At 44.8% G+C, this 13,950-nt stretch overlaps 1 protein-coding gene across 1 annotated transcript in view; it reads left to right on the top strand.

Annotated features, from left to right (window-relative positions):
* Positions 1-2,561: 2,561 nt before the first annotated feature.
* Positions 2,562-13,950, top strand: part of LOC127471181 (TGF-beta receptor type-2-like) — a 31,676-nt gene continuing 20,287 nt past the window's right edge. The window contains exon 1 of the mRNA XM_051787872.1: positions 2,562-2,771. Coding sequence (XP_051643832.1) covers positions 2,720-2,771 — 52 coding nt within the window. The 5' untranslated portion in view covers positions 2,562-2,719. The remainder of the gene's footprint in view (positions 2,772-13,950) is intronic.

The raw sequence follows: 13,950 nt of genomic DNA, 5'->3' as shown, positions 1-13,950 counted from the left end.
CTCCTATTTTGCAGGTGAAGGTTGCTTACAGTAGCCTCAGCTCAATGGACTGAAAATGCAGGTTACAGAAGGGTATATCTAGCTCTGTGCAGTCTTACACAAGGGCTGAACAGACAGGCTCCCCCTGTGCAGAAAGCAAACTCCTGCCCATGTCATCATGGCACCATGTTTTACCAAGGAGCAGGTCTAACACCATCTAGAAATAAGTACAGCTATTTGGAAAGAGTGGGACGTGCATTGCTTCGCAAAAGTTTCCCCTTGCACAGCTTCCTGTAGAAAGCCCACTGTCCTGTAAAGGTGTCATTGTATAGGACATCTACCGCTTTTGTTCTCATTTCAGGGAGGTCTGGCCCCAAATCTCTCCCTAAAATTATTCTGCAGAAAGGATGAAGCATTTTACAGGGTTCAGTTTGGCCCAAAAGTTATTTGGGATTGCCTAGAATTTTGGAAACTGCAGCTCCCACAGCTCAGGGTCCCTGGCTGCAGTGACATTGTGCAGGTTTCCTGCTGCCTTCCCAAGTTCTGCTGCTAAAAAAATAATACCCCATGCTTCCCTTGCACTTCCAAATCATACAGCATGTTTTGTCAATGTCCACCATTGTTTAAAGCCCCTCTGGGCTCCTGCTGGGGACATTATTTCTCTCCAAGTTTTATAGGCAGTGGGGGATTCTTCCTGATTTTAAAGAGGGCTCCCATGGATCATGAATAATCTGTGACATTACTAACACAAGCCTTATCCAGTTGTCTTGTAACTCGCAGAAGGGCTCACATCTGAAAATCCAACTGGCAGTCTGAGCATCCGCGGGCATTTTGAAATGCTCTGAATCCAAAAGAGGAGAGTTGTCAGGTCACCCCAAGAAACCACTGTGCACATAGCAGTTCCACTATGCTTATTGGAAAATAACGTGTTTCTGAAAGTTTGCTGAACATCTGCTTGTCCTTAGTCCTCAAAGGCCGTACTTCATCTGTGGTAACTCGGGCCAGCCCATCTCTTCTTGACTAATAGTACATAGCACACAGCAAACTGCCCAGTTGGATGCAAAGACAGATAAGTGAGGGAGGGCATTGTCACACCTTGCCTGGAGCTGGAGCCAATGTCCTGTGGGGCTGTGGGCACAAGGCAGCTCCCCTGGTCAGCCAGACCTTTCTAGGCTTGTTCTTCCAATATGTCCTCTGTGTACCCCAGGTGGTATCTTCCCTTGGGGTATCCACCTAACTTGCTCTGTTATCCCAGGGATATACAGCCATTTCCCTGTGGAGGACAGGCTGAGCTGGCTTCCACCTGGGCACCCTGAAGCAATCAGTAGCAGATCAAGCATCTCTCTGCAGAGGCCAAGCTACTCTCTACCATGCTTGTGTCACTAAGGCATAGGAGACACACTTTATGTTTATCAGCTGTGTCTGTACCTCATCTAATGTCTCCCCTTTTTCCTTTTTAAACACAGAAGGGAAAAGAGATACCTTATTTAACTCCATAACAAAATAGTTTATATAAATAGTTTATATAAATAGTTTACAAAACAACTGGGTGCAGATTATCAGAAAGGTGGATACAAAGAAAGGGCCTTCAAGTCCAATGGAACAAAAGTTTCACCTGTAATGAATGTGCACACACACAAGCATATATAGATACACAACATATCTACCTGAAACTGATTAATGAACTAAAAGATGAATTGTAAAATGGGTAAATAAAAAGCTGGAGATTTACTGAATTAGAATCCAGCATATGTATTAAAAATTAGTCAATGTATTTATCAGTAACTACAAAACCTTTTTTTTTTTTTTTTTGCCTGCATAAAGCCTTAATAACAGCATTTCTTTCTCTGCTACTGTCGAATACATTGATCTGAAGGATTGGGGTAGATCATAGGGCAAGAGTTTGAGGATTTTACTCCTCCTTTTGCCACTGATTAATTGTGTTAACAACCAAGGCAAGACAGAACTCTGCTACATTTCACAGTTTCCCTTTTGCAAGTGGGATAATATTTCTTACAAGTTTTGTATAGCAGTTTGGATCTTGGGGAGAAATGCTCTATGTTATTATTTTAGGCCCTGCTTCAGGAAAACATGTATATTTAAATCCTGCTGCTTTAATGGGTCAAAAGCACCTACTTTAGGCTAAGCTCATATTGATGTGGTCTTTCTGAAAAAGCTGCCCTAAAACTTCTAATTATTTTTATTAAAAATGTAACCCATTGAAGCTTATTTAAAAGCTAATTTCTAAAAGAGAAAAGTAGTGAGTTAGTTGCAGCTCAGCATGTTGGTGCGTTACCTTTCATGCTTTATTCAGATGAAAGAATCACGCAGGGGTACCCATGCCTTTTTGATTAGATGCACACAGCAAACTTTAGGTCCCCTTCAAAGATCCTTGGGCCGTGTGAAGCCAGGAGCAACTCCACATTGTCATCAGAAAACAAAACTCAAACTCTTTTTCTCAGAGCCTGACTCCTTTGCCCAGCTCCCCCCTCCCATATTTGTATATATTTCGAGAGGAGAGTCAGGCTTAGTTTGTTCATAAACTGCAGTTCCTGGGCGGACCCCACGCACAGCTGGGCTTTAGCGGCTGGATCCGCCTTCCCGGCAAGCCTGGCTGGGAGCCTCGCAAACTCGGGGCTCCGGGCTTGACAGCAGAATCGCAGGAGACTGGCTCCACCGAAGGAAGATGAATTGGTCAAAGCCGTGAAACCGGGTTTCTTGTTGCTAGTGGGATCCAGAAATGGGTTACCGAAGGAGTCTGAGTCTGCTTCCCTTACTGCTGCTCTCCTTTTGTGAGTAGAAAAATGTTTCTGGTTAGGCAATGTTAAGCAACATACTCTGAGAAGTCGTTTATTTTTCCTTCCTCCAGCAAAACAGCTAATCTTTGATTTCTCCCCTGACAGCAATTAGCCAGAGGATTGGAAATAGCTGAGAGTTTAGTAGAATTCGCTGCTGCAACTGCATCAGCTGTGTATTGCTCTTATGGCGAAGGGCGAGCGATCTCTTGGTGGAAAGTGCTGCGTGCTCGCTTGGAGCAGCTCGCAGATGTCAGTGTTTACAGTGCAAAAATATATATAGGTCAGCATTACTTGTTGGAAGTTTTTATTTTATTGTGGGAGATTAAAAGCAACTGAAGTGCACTGCTGAACGATCTGGCTTCGACAGTGTCCAGATGTGGTGAAGTTTGCAGCTTAGAACTTTTATCAGACCTGGTTTATGCGCAGAATTAATCGAACTATTAAAGAAAGGAAGAAGTGGGGAGAGGGGGAGGAGAAGTGTCTTTGCAACAACATCTGGTTATTCGGCAAACCTTTCCAGCACTTACGTAAAGATTTCTTTGTAATAAGTGCCCTGTTTCAGTTTTGATAGCACTTCTTCAGTACTGTAGATAAAACCCTCCAGCAGCACTTGAAAATGTGCCCATCCGTGGTTTAACTTTTCTTGTTTATATCTTGATGATTGTTTCATAACAGGGAATGGATTTGTGTATAAATGAGTGTTATATACACATCTCCTAAGTATGTGTGTGTGTCTTTCTGTATATACAGAGCCTATGTATATGTATACACGCATATATCCCTATATAGTGTATATTTATATATTTGCATGGACACTGACACTTTTTAAAGTGAACTCTGACCAACACAGACCTGTTCCCCTTGCTATAGAAATTTCAAGGCAACTAGAATTGCTTTTTTTCTCCAAGTAATGAAGTAGGAGGATTACAACACCAGTATTTTTGCATCCAAATGAAATAACTGGGGGCAGGGATCTGTATCTGTATTCACTTTATGTGGGTCCCCCTATCTACAAGAACAGGGAATAAAAGAATGATCGGTGAGTAGTTTGTGTGTAGGCAAATACAACCCTGGGGGCAGAGAGACAAGCAGAGAGAACCAGATGGGGAGATTTAGGACACAAACTCTGGTTCATTTTTTAAAAAGTTATGGAGATATATAGTATTCATTATTGTAGATAATACCCAAACGTATGGTTTGAAATGTAGGATACTATACCGATAACATCCTGCTAACTTAATAGCAGTTGGAGCAGGAATTACTACAAGGTATTGTTTAAAGCACAGTCCTGGGTTGTTTTTGGTAAAAAAGAAGACCACTAATTATCCTTCAGAAATACCTAATTTTGGAGTTATTTAACTTATGGTTTCCTTTTTCTGAAAGGCAAGGTTTTAATCTGAAAGAAGCCAAACCAAAACATATCATGATTACTAAGTTCATCTGAAAGGTTATGTGAGTGATATGATGACAAAATTTGCCTCTGCATGGGAAAAAAAAAATAAGGCAAGGCTTGCTCTCTGATTCAGCTCATCAGTGATAGATGTTTTCTAAGACTACATCCACTTCCCTTGCATTTAGCGATAAGATTGACCCTACAGTCATGTTGAGACAGTAGAAATACCCTGGGAGCCCACTTTGCATTGACATTAAAAAAGAAGGGAACAGCAAGTTCCCCAAAGAGACAGAATATACACATTCAGCTGTTCTTCAAGCAACAAACCGTACCAGCCTCTCTTTTAAGAGTGACAGTGCTAGCCTGGTGACAGCAGCGAAGTTGCTTCTCTTAGCACAGAAATTTAAGACTTGCCATAGAGAACATGGCTCAGACTCCAGCTGAGCATCTTTAGGAACTTTGCTGCTCTCCCTAAGAGTTTACACCATGGCAGCAGAGACCCCATTCTGTGCTCCATGCTGCCTGTCTCTATGCCTTGGATCACCAACATGGTGAAGTGGCCATCACACAGCACCTCTGACCACTCTTGTCCATACATGATGGAATAAAGGGCTGTAGTCTGACAGACCACCGTATTTCCCTAATTCTCCCCGGCCAGCCCCAGCAAGGCTTCAAAATATCCACCCTTAAACTCCTCCCTGGTGGCAGTGGCTGCTGGAGGGCAGCATTTTTGCATGACTTTCTCAGCAGAAGGTGCAGACAGGAGCTGTAGTTGCACTGCTGCTAGCACAAACCCTCACACAGGTGAGCAGAGAATCCTTCCAAGGCAGTCCTGGACTTACCTGGCCCAGGACGAAAAAAATACGAGGATCATTCAGAACTGGAAAACTGTCTTACGATGTAGGGGACTGAAGGCTCAGTTTGGCCAGGAGGGAGCTGGAAGGTGAGTGAGCCTTCTACAGCCAGGTCCCAGGGAGGTGCTTTCTGGCAGAGGGCTTCCTCTTCTATGGAGCAGTGGAAAAACAAGATGTACACACTGGAAGCTAAAATGGGGTGCATTTGTGTTAGAGCACAAGACAGTAAAGTTGTTCCAGCAAGTAATTACTCAGGCTGGGGACGTGGTAGATTTTTGTTGCTCAAAGCCTTCAAGACTACAAGACTATCTGCTTGGAACTATAACCTGTACAGAAGCTACAGACTTGATATCAGGATTACTGTATTGTGCACATGGAAACACTCTGGCCTTAAAGTTAAGAATTAGGAGGTTTTCTGCTCTGTTTTGTATCAGTATTGGGAAAGTCTCCCTTGTGCTCCATCTGTTAGGAACAGGACTCACATCTGGACAAGCAGGCATGGGGCTGAACACAGTCTCATCTCACAGAGAGGATAACAAAGCACCACAGCCCTCTGACCTGTGGAGGCAACCTCAAGAGTGTGAGCTAAGTGTCACTGGTGCGACGACAGCTCTCAGGGCGTGAAGAACCCCAGCAGAGTGTCTTTGGGCATCCAACCTCCAAAAGAGGAGAAGAAACTCAAAGTCTGCCAAGGCACATAGGACTTCCATGGCAGAGCGAGCTGCAAGAGAAAGAAGATTTTTGAAATGAGGGGAAGTTGCAGGTCTGCTGCCCCAAGTCTAGATCTCCCAGTTTCTGGGATTTGGGTCTGCTTCCCCATAACTCAGTCTCCTATTAAAATGCTGGTCCACTAAAATATCCTAACATTTTTGCCTAGTCTCCTGGGGTCCCTTTGTCATGGTCCCTCATGGAACTTTGATGGCTCCACAGAGAGTGTGTTTGAGGGTTATCTCCTGGTAGATGGTGGCTCTCTGAAGCCATATGCTCTTTCCTGCCTACACAAACTGTTCCCCCAGTGAGCCTCTTCAGCTAAATATATAGAGTGTATATAATTCATAAATCAGGACAGGGAGCTCCAGGGCTGTCAGAAAAACATCTCTGGCTTTTGATCTGCCCAAGAAATCTCTGACCTATCCCAGGCTCCTTAGGCAGCTTGTTCAAGAAGTTGGCTTCCTATTTCTGAGGTCAGCAGAGCTAAAACCAGGGGTCATAGTGCCACCAAAATGCCAGCCCACTCCTTGAGCAGAGGAGCTGTTGGAATTGCACCCCAACACTAATGTATGCACAGTTCAAGAACATGGGCTCAAATGTGAGCTGTGAGGGGATGGGGGAAGAAACAGGGCAAAGGAGGAGTCACCCTCCATTTCACAGGCAAATACATCCTTTTGCAGAAAGGGGCTTTGCAGGTCCAAGGCTGAGCCCGGGCAGCTGAGCAAACCTCTTCTCCCAGTCTATGTAGCATGTGGAAGTGGGTGCTGCCTACCCCAGGACACAGGACTGCAGGGTTGGTTGTTACAATCCTTCTCAAGTAACGCTATGTTTTGCTTTAGTGTTGATTTAAGCCAGCCAAAACACCAAGGAAGAAATTATTCCCACAAAACAAACCAGGCTGCAAGGGCCCCACATTGGCTGGGTGTAAGTAGCTGGATTGGGAGCAGGCAGAGCATCCCACTGCCTGAAGGAGAAACTTGTGTGTCCTACCATGAGGCTAAATAAGAACAAAGCTGGAATAAATTCTCCAGTTAGGAAGTGAAAGGGAAAAACACAAGAAAAACCCTGACAATGCAGAACTGGAGTCCTCTGCAGTGTTGCAAGTGGCAAGAAACTGAGCAAGGAAAGCAATGTATTATTTTGAATTCAGCTTTACACTTCTCCAAACTCAATACTACTGTTTCAGTCTGGTGTAACTTAGATTAACTGAAGGTTAAAAAGACTGGCTGCGTACAGCTATGTCAGATTTATGAAAACTGGCATTTCCTCTCCCCTAGCACCTCCAGCTTTTCTCAGACTTGAGACAGGCTGGTCATCATTAAAGCTGCTCAAATCTGTGTTTTGGTGGGGGGCTTTGTGGAGGAAAGTCCTTTTTGAAATATAATTCCACAACCCCCCAAAAACTCCCAAGCAAATAAAACCACAAACCAGTAGTAAAACTTATGCTTACTGGTGTTTTACTGGTGTTATCACTATTTAATAATGGTCACAAAGACATTTTTGTGTACCAGTAGTAAATAAATTCAGCCAGCTGCAATCATGATACTTGTTACTCCCATTAGAGATAGAGTTCTGGATAGTTGTATCCCACATATTCCCTGAATATGCAGAAAGCAAACACTGGCATTAAAAACAGGTGACTGGGGGCTTTTATTCTGAGAAAATATTCAGCTCTACTGCCCGTACTCCATGGCTTTATATTGTTCCGTGTTTTGCTCTGTCGAGTTTATTTCCTCAGGACATTGTTTTCCTCTCCCCTTAGTGATAACTCTTTGCAATAACATTTGCTTTCTGCCGGGCTCCACAGTGTTACAACTTGCCATAAACTAATGAACTCTCCCATAGATTGTCGTGTTTTCAAGGAAGTGCAACATCTGATCTTTTTATTAAAAAAAACAGTCCCACCAAGGAGACAAAATCAGCAGCTCCCACACACTTTGCTCTTTCACATCCCATGTTTAGAGCTGTGTGCCAAGTGAAAGCCTCGTGCTGGAAGGGGCCTCCACGCAGAGGGGAGATAACACCACTGATGGCTGGCTGCCCTATCAAACCTGGGGATTACAGCTACATTATCTCTGTGCTGGACCCCAACTGTGGGATAACATTTCCTTAGGGATCTTCAAGGGGAAGTGAAGGGATGGCTGAAAGCTGTCTTGGCCCTGCTTGCACGCACATCCCTGAATTCAGAGTCAACTGTCGTGATCCTGCCTCCGGAAAGGATCTGTAGCGTCCATCAGAGTCTTATTTCTTCTTCATCAGTTGGTTCATCTTTTTACTACGGTCCATGTAGGGTTGAAACTCTCCTGCCAGCTGCTGGTAACTGTCAAAATTTTAGGAGAAGTGGGAGTGCCTGCTTATCATGCAATCCCCTCTGCAGCCCATGCTCCCACCAATTACACCGCTCCAGGACTTACCCTTTCATGGAGCTGTTCCACTGCAGTGTTTTCCTTCCCATTGATAAGCCAGGAACATGCCTGACAAACGACAGCTGATTTATACTACAGCAAATGCATCCTGGCGTTGGGGTAATTAATGTGTCCAGCTGTGCACTGCAGCCCGCCAGTCTGCGCCCGTGTGAACTCCAGCAGACCAAGGACATGCCTCAGCTCAGTGCTACCCGTGACTACACAGGGTTATTTGGATTCAAGACTAAAACTTTTTTTTTTTTAAAGTACCTTTTCAGCATTTGCACTGTGTGATTAGAAGCTGTCGTGGGGACCTGATGTGCAGTTCCAGCGGTGGCAGCTGCCCAATGTCACTATGCAAAGCCCTGTGTTCCAGTTCCACCCCTGCCACTCTCATAGCAAGCAACAACTCTCAAAGTGGTTGAAGCAACATCATACTGGACATGCTCTGCCTGTGGGAAGACGTCTTATCTTGCCACGCTGGGGATGGAAATGTTCCCTTTAACTCTATATCATTTACTCTCCACTGGATCCAAAACTCTCCAAAGAAAACTGTGCCCAGTAGCTTCCATGCTGGCTCCAGAATCAGTTCTAATGAGGCCTGAAGGTTTTTGAAAGAAATGCCAGCCTGCCTTCATTCAGCCTGCAAAGAGCTGTTGTCCTGCCCTTGCAGCATATGATGGCACGTCCTCTGGCCATGCCTGAGAGCTGGAGAGTCCAGAACCATCACACACACCCTAATGTGTGCCCTGCACACAAAGCAGTACAGATGAGTTTGTACCAGCAATGGGAACTAGCACAACCATGACAGCCAGCAAACAGGGCTGGTTTATTACCATGGTCCAGGTGGGGCTGAGCCCTGAAAAATCCCCTGAGAGCTAACACTGACTGATATCGCTCCAATATCTGAGTCTCTCCTAATCTTTTCAGTTCCTCCAACACCCCTGTGAATAACACTTATATCTTTGCATCTGGGAGGCCCAGAGACATCTGCTGAAGTTCCTGGCTACTAAGAGGGGCCTTTTCCCTAGATCAGCAATGCAAAACCCTGGGATTTTGATACTGATCCCTTCTCACTTCAGCCATCCCAAACCAGAAGGCTTGGCTGTGTCCTACATTGCCATAGTGCACCATACACCCCATCAGAAAGATGCTGTTGCCAACGTGAATTCATGTTGTGTCCAGCACTGAAAATCCAGAGAAGAATTTCTCTTCTTTTCCTGCAAAATCGGTGTCTCAGACCCCTTCCTGAAAACAGTTTTTGAGAGTGCCATGACTGCAAGTGCTTCTGATGTCTTTACAACTAACACTGGTATAGCTATTTCTTTAGAAAGATCCATTGCTGTTTTCAGGTGGATTTTTTAATAAAATGCTGTCCATGGAGAATGAACGCCTGTGTCCCCAGTGAGTGTTTGACAGAGCAGGTTGCCAGTCAACACAGCTGGGACACGATGAGGAACATCTGTTTGATGCTGCTTGATAAAACTTCCTGCCTGGGAGACTCTAAATATCATCATCCAGCATGGAAGAAATGGAATCAGTTGCTGTCTTGCTGTGTAAAGCATTTTTTTCCATACTAGATCTGTCCCAAAATTAGCCCCAACCAGTCCATGATAGCAAACAAGACCCTTCTTCTTACAATGGGAAGTGACACACAGAGCCATAAGCTTGAGAAGTTGAATGAATCATCCTTCTTCAAATAGACCCAGGGTACAAGCATCCACAGAAATAAGACCAATGGATCCCCTGGGAGGTCAGTTCCTGCCATGTCTTTAATATGTCAAAAGGCACTCGATGGAAGAAAATGGTCGCAGATGTTCCCACCAGAGGCAGAGGCCGTTCACTTGGGGGTGGGATCTCAGCACATGTTTACTGTGGGTTTGTATCTTTGCCCTGTGCTCACCTGCTGTAAAACAGCGTCACAGGCCTCTGAGCTTTCCTTTCACCCTCACCAGGGCTATCAGCTCTGCAACAGGCTGTAGCTTGGGAGGCAGTTTTGGGGCAGAAGTGCTGTTCAGCAATATTCAGACTCACCATGTTTCAGGAGGTGTCCAGAGGCAGGATGCTGAGTTGAAAAGGCAGTGCACATGCAAAATGATGAGATCTTGGAGCAGAAGATGGTGAATAGAGAAGCCACTCTTCATCATTTCCTCCATGTTGGAGGAGCAGCTTTGCCCCCTGCACCTCATCCCCTCCAGCTGCCAACTCTCTCTGGAGGTGTGCTGCAGCTCTGCCCACTGGCTGGGACTTGTGGGAATCTTCTCCTTCTCCTGCAAGTGGGATCTCTTGAAAGGCATCACAAAGACAAGAAAGCTCCTGTTACTCTTATGTGCAGAGTAAAAGCACTTCGGGCTCTGTCAACAGAGACATACCTGAAAATTTTTTCCATACCTGAAAAAAATTCCTTTCCAAACCCCTGCTCCTTCTGCCCTCCTACCATAGCTCTCTTCTGCTTTAGAAAATGGAAAATGTTCAAGTTGAATTCAACCCTATTGTGCAGTGCTTTTTAGTAGGTTACAACACAAACTCTTTAAAAGATATTTTCAATAGATCAAGAAAGGCATGAAAGAGAAGAACACACCGTCTATTTACACGCTAAATGTGGGACACTTATGAGAAGGGAAAAAGTATTTTGTGTCTGTAATCCAGGCTAGCCTCAAGTTCAAGTTCCCTCTGACAGCACAAATTACTTAATTACTGTTAGATCCAATCTAAATGAGGGCAAAACTCAACTCTACATAATAATTTTAGCAGACATAAAGAACTGGCAGTGCTGGTACAAGTTGATGACAGCACATGGATGGAAAATTAACAGAGCATCCCTGCCCCAGCAGCTTGTCACAGAGTCCCTTGCAAGCCCCACTTGATCTGATTCCTTGGGAATCAAAGTAATATAAATGCAAAAAAATACAAACTAGTCAATCATGAAAAGTCCAACCCAGACATGAAGAGCAGCTCCGGTCTAACATCTCTTTGTGGGCTCATCAAAGACCTTCTAGCAGATGGCAAACCGAATGTGTGCCAGGAATTTCAAACACTCCTCAGGAAGTTCATCTAAATCATCAGTAAACCATTTGCACTTAAAACAGAGTGAACTCCATTGCCCAAATGTGACCCAGATAATGTTTCTGATGTGTTTACCTACTTGGACGATATCTTTAAATTTCAATTCCATCTATTCACAGAGATCCAGGATTCCTGCAGAGCTTGAAAAATGTACACAAAACTGAAATCCAGAGCATAATATGATGATAATGGTAAAAAACCCCTGACTGCCATGCAATAGTTTTACTTGAATTTGTAGGTTAGATAGAGCTATGTCTGTTACCTACTTGCAGCTCATGTGCTTTTTCTCCTTGGTCATTGCTGCAGCTTTTTAAGTGTAAAAAGGGGTACTCCTCTTTGCAACATCTTCCTGAGAATGAGCTGCAGAAGCTGCAGTTAAAGGGATATAAGATAGACTCTTGGTACCTCTGCAGAAACAAGAGCAACAAAAATGATGGCAACAGCAGTGTGGAGTTGGTTGACTCTTACCTTCTGCCATTCACCTCCCAGTCCTGAAAGTGCTCTAAAATACTCAGCAATTTCTGCAGCGACTTGTGACAAGATGAGCTCAAACCAGCTGCATGTGACCAGGCTGTGACTCCTTCTCCCAAGCAGTGTGGGAGGTGGGAAAAGGGACTTATTTTTAAGAGGAGAATTTAGTCAAAACTGGATCACTGCAAAGTGCTCTTCAAAGGCCTCAAATCTCAGAGCCCTCTGAAAACATGGTATGCAAATCCACCAATATCAGAAGGCACTTTCCATAGGGGATGTGGCAGCTTAGCCCTCTGCAGACTCCACTGGCAGCCCATGCACACCATGCCATGACATATGCTAATGCATTGCTTCACCCTGCAAAGCCTCAGACAAGCAGAGGTGCCGGCAGAGCTGCTAAAACTACTTCTGAACTGCTGAAACTCAGCATTTCCCCACCTCCTCAGACCCTGAATAAATTGCTTTCCATCTGACAAGGAGAAATGGCATGTTCCCATCACACGCTGTCTGGGCTGGTGGGAGTTGCTGAGGCCATGGGGCTGTGAAGTGATCCTGGTGCAGGTGACCACACAGGACTGCCTGAATACATGGGCTGACCCCTGGCTGTGGGTTTTTTTCCTCCCAGACCTATACTTGTTCTGGCTGTGCTGCTGGCTTGGCTTGCTCTCTCAAGGTTTTTCCAATACAACACATAGGTAGAAAGGACAGAAAAAGATAGGAAAAATAAAGGAATGGGGTCATAGGTGCAATGAGGGGGACTTGTTGCCAGCTGAGGTCTTGGGTTGCACCTTCAGACACAGGATGGCTGTGAAATTTGGATTGTGTTATAGCTCCTCACATCTGACTTGCCGAATGCCTGATGGGATAAGCACAGTTATTACTGGGCAAACTCACAACTGCTTTTGTCTGCCAGGGAAGTTTGTGCCTGGTGTGGTAGTGGCTCTGGAGGTACCGGCCACAATTACACAGCAACCCACAACAGCCAACACACACTCAGCACTGAGGGTGTGAAAAGCCCACTGTTAAGCTGCTGTCCTGTGCAGTGTGAGGGACTCCTGTGCTAACCTCCTGTCCTGTGCTAAACTTCAACCCTCCCTTGAGCCACTTTTGTAAGGCAGGATGCAGAGCATCCCTGCTCATCTACCAAAGAAGTAAACCAGTCTCTAGAACAGTGGACAAACCCCTAACTTCCCTGTTTGCTTTGGGACAACTTTGTTCATCTAGAGAGTCAGCACAAGGCTGACACCCATATGGAACTGTGAACTTGCACTTTCAGGGCTGTCTCATCCTGCCCTTTCACAACCATCATCTGATGCTGGATCATGGCTTTGTGCCACTTTCATGTTCAAATTGCAGCCCAGCAAGTGGCACGTGTTCCATGTGGCAAGTGTTCCATGATCCACCAACCCAGGCAGGTCTGATACAGCAATTCACCTTAATTGGACTTAGCTCCTTGCCCAGGTGAAGCAGGTGCTTGGCTGCCATAGGGGCTTACTGAAAAATGATGCAAATAACACACAACCAGGAAACCCCCAGCCACCAACTTTATATTGATGTTTCAGTGAAGTGTGTTGGTGAAATGGATCCAGAAATACACAAAATTTTCAGGCATTGCTGAATGTTTCAGACACTGAGGAACAACAAATGAAATAGTGCAAGGCCACTACTGTTTTATGCATTCCACGTTCCCCCATCCTCAGGTCAACATCTCTGGGTGCAAATTGGTGTTAATGGGAAGGATATTGCCCATAAAACCAGAAAGAAAGGGCTCCCAGGAAAGCTTGAGTTCAGAGTCTAATGGGGGATAATTTTTGCCTCACCTGATACTTCCAAAGCTCAGCAAGGGAGAACATCTTCCTGGCCATGTTGGGCTGGGTCCTGCTGGGCTTCACGACCTCAGGACTTCCCGTGTTTTTCAAACTTTAATGCCAAACTTTCTTTGGTGAATAATTTTCACATTTGAAGGAGTTACCCAACTAAAAGACAAGCAATAGGCAATAGTAACATGTTTCAAGGGGCAGCAGAAATCCACAAAGTTACTTTAAAAATGTTTACGTAAAATAAGCTTCATCTTAATAATTTTTGCTTGTAACACACTGTTGTGTTCTGTGTGCAATTTTTCCATAACTCTGTTCTAATGGGTTGCATGAGAGCCTGGATGCAAAGTAGCCATGAGGAGATGGGGAAGATCCTCCAGGAATTACTTTGCATGTGGAAATGGATTTCAGTTCAGCCACTTCAGAGCAATTTTTTGTTTACTTTCCACTGACATG

Source organism: Manacus candei, unplaced genomic scaffold (assembly GCF_025592945.1).
Source record: "Manacus candei isolate 608988 ecotype Guabito, Panama unplaced genomic scaffold, ASM2559294v1 h1tg000023l, whole genome shotgun sequence".
Lineage (NCBI taxonomy): Eukaryota > Metazoa > Chordata > Aves > Passeriformes > Pipridae > Manacus > Manacus candei.
This window is presented reverse-complemented; position numbering and strand designations above follow the sequence as displayed.